This window comes from Scardinius erythrophthalmus (assembly GCF_964197995.2).
Source record: "Scardinius erythrophthalmus genome assembly, chromosome: 24".
NCBI lineage: Eukaryota > Metazoa > Chordata > Actinopteri > Cypriniformes > Leuciscidae > Scardinius > Scardinius erythrophthalmus.
The window spans coordinates 4,512,079-4,519,578 of record NC_138244.1 but is presented as its reverse complement, the minus strand read 5'-3'; the positions used below and the strand labels follow the sequence as shown (position 1 = coordinate 4,519,578).

At 33.8% G+C, this 7,500-nt stretch overlaps 2 protein-coding genes across 5 annotated transcripts in view; both read left to right on the top strand.

Moving 5' to 3' along the window:
• Window positions 1-3,233, top strand: part of slc6a13 (solute carrier family 6 member 13) — a 22,133-nt gene extending 18,900 nt beyond the window's left edge. Inside the window, exons 12-14 of the mRNA XM_081355751.1 lie at window positions 438-538; window positions 1,163-1,333; window positions 2,854-3,233. Coding sequence (XP_081211877.1) covers window positions 438-538; window positions 1,163-1,333; window positions 2,854-3,018 — 437 coding nt within the window. The 3' untranslated portion in view covers window positions 3,019-3,233. The remainder of the gene's footprint in view (window positions 1-437; window positions 539-1,162; window positions 1,334-2,853) is intronic.
• A 3,794-nt stretch (window positions 3,234-7,027) lies between these two features.
• mon2 (MON2 homolog, regulator of endosome-to-Golgi trafficking) overlaps window positions 7,028-7,500 on the top strand; it is a 58,910-nt gene continuing 58,437 nt past the window's right edge. For 2 of the 4 annotated variants that reach the window (XM_081356613.1, XM_081356611.1), the window contains exon 1: window positions 7,028-7,471. In XM_081356613.1, the coding sequence (XP_081212739.1) occupies window positions 7,364-7,471 (108 nt within the window). In that variant the 5' untranslated portion in view covers window positions 7,028-7,363. The remainder of the gene's footprint in view (window positions 7,472-7,500) is intronic. The other 2 variants (XM_081356614.1, XM_081356612.1) reach the window with 2 other exon arrangements.

Genomic DNA, 7,500 nt, shown 5'->3' with positions numbered 1-7,500 from the left:
GAAGTGTGTTTTCTTTAATTGCTAATGCTCTTTTCACACACACACTGAACACAATGAAGCATTGCTTGGTCACTGGTTGAGCTAAACTGGTATTATATAATTGTGTAGTTAAATTTAACAGCTGACAGATATTCAACATAATTCATGTGTGAGACAGTCTAACAGAAGGACGGACAAAACCAGTCAAATATCAACTGAGTTCTGCTCATATTTTATTACCGTTTTATAAACTATAGCGAATAAACTGTGATAATGTGAGAAATGTCGGAATGAATGTGTTGGAATAAATTTTGGTTTGACTGTATATTGATTAAATATTTACATATTAATATTATTTAAATTATTACAGAAATAATAAGAAACAGGACTAATCTCTTATCGTTCACATCTTTTGTAATTTTCTTTCTTTCTTTCTTTTTGTTGTTTTTGATTCTCAGGTGCTAATCGGTTCTATGACAATATCGAGGACATGATTGGTTACCGTCCTGGGCCGTATATTAAATACTGCTGGCTCTTCTTCACTCCAGCCACATGTTTTGTGAGTCTTTCACCTTCTATACTTTATTCAACTTCCAAATAAGTGAATTTGAAGGTTTTCTTAACCTTTATTAAACCTCTTCAAATAACAAGCAGACGTTATCATTGTCAAACTGAATGTATATGTGTTTATACAGAATATATATATATATATATATATATATATATATATATATATATATATATATACAGAAAATATACACTACTGTTCAGAAGTTTAGAATAATGAAGATTTTTTTAATGTTTTTCAATAAAGTTTCTCCCTCTTTATTAATAAGTACAGCAAAATATATTGAATAACAAGAAAGGTTTCTTAAGCACCAAATCTGCATTTTACATTATAGGTGTATATATATCTATCTATCTATATGTATCTATTTATATCTATCTATCTATCTCTCTCTCTCTCTCTCTCTCTCTCTCTCTCTCTCTCTCTCTCTCTCTCTCTCTCTCTCTCTCTCTCTCTCTCTCTCTATACATATATATATATATATATATATATATATATGTATATTAAGAGAGATAGATTCTGGTTACTGCTGCATTTATAGAAACTCTGTCTTATAAAGTTTTAATTGAATCGAGTTTTAAGATCAAGCGCTCTAATCTAGTCTTGTGTTTTCAGGGTACGTTTGCGTTCTCCCTGATCAAATACACTCCTCTGAAGTATAATAACGAGTATGTGTACCCGTGGTGGGGTTACGCGCTGGGCTGGCTGCTGGCGCTCTCCTCCATGGTCTGCATCCCACTGTGGGCCGCTTATAAACTGAGCACCGCCAAAGGTTCACTGCGAGAGGTGAGCGACGCCATGCATCACACCAGAAATCACAGTCAAGTGCATTGCATTATGGGATGAAATGTCCCACATAGTGTGCTATGGTTGTATACTACAAATTTTGAGGAATACAATATTGCGTTACTCTCTTAAAAAATATCTAATTGCGTTACTCAGTTACTTTTTTAGAAAAGTAATGCATTACAGTACTGCGTTACTCCCTTAAAAAGTAACTAATTGCCTAACTTAGTTACTTTTTTAGAAAAGTAATGCATTACAGTACTGCGTTACTCCCTTAAAAAGTAACTAATTGCCTAACTTAGTTACGTTTTTAGAAAAGTAATGCATTACAGTACTGCGTTACTCCCTTAAAAAGTAACTAATTGCCTAACTTAGTTACTTTTTTAGAAAAGTAATGCATTACAGTACTGCGTTACTCCCTTTAAAAGTAACTAATTGCCTAACTTAGTTACGTTTTTAGAAAAGTAATGCATTACAGTATTGCGTTACTCCCTTAAAAAGTAACGAATTGCCTAACTTAGTTACTTTTTTAGAAAAGTAATGCATTACAGTATTGCGTTACTCCCTTAAAACGTAACTAATTGCCTAACTTAGTTACGTTTTTAGAAAAGTAATGCATTACAGTATTGCGTTACTCCCTTAAAACGTAACTAATTGCGTTATTTAGTTACTTTTTTAGAAAAGTAATGCGTTACATTACTTTTGCGTTACCTTTTTTTCCACCTGGGCTGGGGTTGTTTTCTATAACAAAAAAAGTTACATTTTTGGGCAAATGTAAAGACCCTTTCACAACCAAAGTGTAATAATAATCCTCAGGCTGAAGGAAATGCAGATTCACTCCTGTACAGTAGAGGGCACCGCTCAAGAAAACCTTTCAGCTGCTGCCGTTCTGGATCACCGTAGAATAGGATGCAGGGAAAAAAAGTTTAACACTTACTTTACCAATAAAAACAAAACAATCTATAGTAACAATCTATTTTTGATTTAAAAAAAATGTGCTTTTAGTTTAACTGAATTATCGAAGGTCAGAGGCAAGTAAATTGGTCAATAAAGTGAGATTAAAGGCATAAAAAATTATGTTTTATTTAACATGTTTAGTTATTGGAGGTCTGCATAGTTTTCAGATTCTGCATTCCACTGATTTTATTCATTTTGAGGAATATTGAATCTTTTTTGTGCAAGTGAGATGAGTAAAGGCACGCTCACCTTTAGTCTAGAACTACAATAACCATCATGTTCACACACAACACCTCTGGACAAGAGAGCTGTCAGGTAATTAAAGGAGAAAAGAAAGTAACTTGTGTTACTTATTTGAAAAAGTAACTCAGATATTTTGTTGTAAATTTTAAAAGTAATGCGTTACTTTACCAGTTACTTGAAAAAGTAATCTGATTACATATCTCAAGTTACTTGTAATGTGTTTCCCCCAAGACTGATTGAGAACAATTACATACTATGCAAACGTTACTGTAAAACAGTATTAGAATGGTTGTTATGTTATTCCACTCTTTTATCCTCAGCGTTTCAACGAGCTCATCACGCCCTCACTGGACCTGCCCAAATCCAGACGGGAACAGGAGAAAACTCAGGCCATTTTCTCAGCCGACGGCGAGACTCTTCGCCAGCGAAACGCCCCGAACAAAGACGGCTACTTACCCGTCAGCGAGAAAGAGTCGCACTGTTAGCCTGTGCCATCCCATGACGGACCACTGCGTGTTTCCCCGAGGGTGGTGCTTCAAAACCTTCCCATGATACCTCACACAGTACTGGCAGCCAAATACGCCTTACGACACGCCAGGATGACCCTCGACCTCTCGAGTCTGTGAGAGGATCTGAAGATCCTTCTGATTTCATGCTTGCTCTCGTTGCTCAGAGGGTTAAAGCCAGTAAGTGTCAATATTATAGACAGCAGAATGTTGAAACACTGTTTGCAACCCGTTTTACTTCTGTAAAATAATCACACTTATTTTAAAGTAAAATATAATGTTTGATGTCTATTCTGGATTTAACTTTTTGATCAGACTGGCAAAAGCTACACAAAATAACATAAAAAATAAAATAAAATAAAAATGATATAAATATATATATATATACAATTGTTTCCCATTTTTTTTTATATAGAATTTTGTGTAACTTTTGCCACTTTATATATATTCATAATAATTATATAATTATATACATTTTATTGGATTTGCATTAAATTGATCAAACTGGCAAAAGTTACACAAAATTATATAAAAAATGGAAGAAAAAATTATGTGTTCCCATTTTTTTATATCATTTTGTGTAATTTTTGCCACTTTATATGTATTTATAATAATTATATAATTATGTATTTTAATTTTTATTGGGTTTGCATTAAATTGATCAGACTGGCAAAAGTTACACAAAATTATATCAAAAATTATATATATATATATTCCATTTTTAATTTACATGTGTGTAACTTTTGCTATTTTATATATTCATAATAATTATGTAATTTTAATTGGATATCATTTTTGTTCAAATTATCACAGAAGTACTGGGATAAAAGATTATAGTTCGGATATAAACTCTGATGTCTACGGAAGCGTAAATCACCTTTTGAAAGTAACTTGGTGCTTTAAATAAAGATTGAATCAATTACATTGTTACACCAGTAGGTGGCGACAAGTGACTGTTAAAATATATTTGTCAATGAATCATTCATTCATTAAAGAGATTTGTTCAAAAACGCTGATTCACCCAGTAATGAAACAAGTGAAGTATTTATGAGTGAGTCATTGAATTATTCACTCAACTCGATAAAATTTTTCTTTTTTATTATTCAAATTTTAACTGTTTTGTTTAGTTGTCTATTCAGAATCGTGGGAGAATCGTGATCTCTATTTTAAACAATTTATCCAGAATCGTGCAGCTCTTATATTGTAATTACAAATCTGTTTTTCTTTGACTTTATTTCTTCTGCTTTCAGTAATATTGACACTTTAAAAGTTGAACTTTTAAAAGTTGACAATCTGAGTAGATTCACAATGCCTTGAATCGAAACAGGAAGATCCTTGCAATTCACCCAAAAGCCTTTTGGATCTTCAAATGATGGATGGAAGGATTTGCATAAGCTGTTTAGCTCTAGTGTTGTTTATTAAGGAAAAGTGCACTCAAAAATGCTATTTTTTCATCGTTTACTCACCCTCATATGGAAGCTTGTTTCCGCCACTGAATAATAAATAAATAATAATTGCGACTTTTTATCTAACAATTCTGATTTTTTTTCTCACAATTGTGAGATATGAAGTCAGAATTGTGAGAAATAAAGTCGCAATTCTGAGAAATAAATTCGCAATTGGGAGATATAATGTCAGAATTGTGTGATATAAAGTCAGAATTGCGTGTTATAAAGTCAGAATTGCGAGATATAAAGTCAGAATTGTGAGATATAAAGTCAGAATTGCGAGATATAAAGTCAGAATTGCGAGATATAAAGTCAGAATTGCGAGATATAAAGTCAGAATTGCGAGATATAAAGTCAGAATTGCGAGATATAAAGTCAGAATTGCGAGATATAAAGTCAGAATTGTGAGATATAAAGTCAGAATTGCGAGTTATAAAGTCAGAATTGCGAGTTATAAAGTCAGAATTGTGAGATATAAAGTCAGAATTGCGAGTTATAAAGTCAGAATTGCGTGATATAGTCACAATTGCGAGAAAAAAAGTTTGACTTTATATCATGCAATTCTGACTTTATATCTCGCAATTCTGACTTTATAACTCGCAATTCTGACTTTATATCTCGCAATTCTGACTTTATAACTCGCAATTCTGACTTTATATCTCGCAATTCTGACTTTATATCACGCAATTCTGAGAAATAAAGTCAGAATTGCGAGATGTAAACTCGCAATTGTGAGATAAAAAGTCACAATTATCTTTAAAAATGTTTTATTTTGTGGCGGAAACAAGCTTCCATACCCTCATGTCTTTCCAAAGCTGCATTTCTTCAGTGGAACACAAAAGATTCTAGTCAGTGATTTCATTGTATTTCATTTTGTGTTCTAGAGGGGAAAAAGTACGTTTTGAACGACATGAGTCCAGTGAATAACATAACTTTAATTTTTCTGTGAACTGTTTCCTCCATCAAACCCTTTGCCCAGCCGGTGGCAGAGAGGAGCGCAATCAAAATAGATGTTGGAAACCGAAACTGGAGTGTCTTTAGGACTGTTTCAGTTCATACAATCAATGCATCTGCTTTCTAAGGAAGCAAAACAGTGTTTTTTAGAATCCATGTGGATGTGCATTATAAATACAGCAAAGCCTGTGAGGTTTTATACTCAGAATGCGTTCGTTATAAAAGCCTATGAAGATGTTAGATGTTAAATGCAGATCTGAATGAGGAGGAATACATGATGTGAAACGGTTGCGGTGTTACACAGGGTTATTGATCAATACTTTTGTGCACTTGAGAGTGTTTTAGGATATAAATCATTGTATCTCACGATTTTGTATTTTTATTGCGAAACTTTATTAAAGCAGAGTACGGTTGTCGTCTAGAATTTAACAAATGTGTGATAAATGTGTAAAATTTTAACGTCTGCACAAATCAATCAGATTGATCAGATGTGGGTGTGTTCTCTGGTACATGTTGTGATGACGTATATGAAGTGTCCTGTAAGCAGACCAACTGCAGTCTTTGTGTATATAACCTGTACAGAAAGCTTGAGTTTTGGTTTTACAACTTTGTAAATGTGTTACATTTGAGCCAGATATACTGTATTACTCATGTACATTACATCGATTAAAGAAAAAACTGGTATGCACTGGTTTGCGTAATATTTATTCCAGCATTTGTAATCAGACAGGAATGGATCAGTGCTGTTGCATTAACATAAATTGAAATGGTTTTGTTCATTTTACGTTAATGTAAAATTTCCTTGTGAATACTTGTACTCTTCTCATGCACATGAGTCACTTTGGATGAAAGTATGACCCTAACCCTAACATTGCAGCCCTAAATTGAGTATTTTTTCCTCTTAAAATTAAACTTTATTTGCATTTGCATGAACACAAGCATGCATAAAGCTAAATAAGCTCTCTAAGGAGCAAAATCATAGCATTTACAGGTTAAATATGATAAAATATCAACAATAAGATAGGATAAAATCAAAGTCAGTTTTATGCTAATGTAAGATTTTTTGTATTAAGTATTTAATCACTTTGGACACAAGTATCTAAATGTATATGCATCTCTCTGATGACAACATTGCATCACAAGGTTAAATAGGATAAAATATCAACAGTAAAGTATGTAAATAGTTGAAAATAGCCTCAAAAATGATTATTTACGTGCATTTAAGAGCTGTTTAAATGTGTTATCTATTTAGTACAGTATTCTAATATTGTGAAAATAGCCTCAATAATGATTATTTACATTTGAGAGCCGTTTAAATGTGTTATATACTTCAGTATTCTAATATTGTGGAAAATAGCCTCAATGATGATTATTTACGTGCATTTAAGAGCTGTTTAAATGTGTTATAGATATAGTTCACTATTCAGTATGTTGAAGTATTATTCCTGAGGTAAACTTAACAGCATCGGACTCTAAAAATATAATCGAATATGATCTGTTTTGTGAAAGCATTGCAGTTCCCCTGAGCGCCTCGCGGGGGCGCCAGAGCCCCTCCCTCTCATAGACAGGATCCGGTCAGTGTTTACGGAAGTGACGCCTGACGTGACGTGTCATTTTCCGCACAGGCATTATGGGGATCCAGGAATGAAGAAAAAAACATGAAACTCAGACGAGAAGCGCACGTATAGATCATAAACATCATACAGAGCCTCTCGATCATAACGATCAGCATGATTATGATCATGTGTGCGACACACGAGAGCGCGTGCGGCTGAAGACAGACTCGTTTATTGATGTGTGTGTGTGGAGCGGCACCGAGCGATATTTATGTGTCTCGCGCTGGAGCCGAAACATATCCCGCTCAGTTTAATTGAGTTATTAATCATTAATAAGAGTTGAATTAGTGTCGAGTGAGTGTGAAGATGTCGACCAGCAGCCCTGAAGCGGTGAAGAAACTCCTGGAGAACATGCAGGCGGATCTGCGCTCTCTCTCCATGGAGTGCAAGAAGAAATTCCCTCCAGTCAAAGAGGTACATATACATACATATGTGTGGATCTA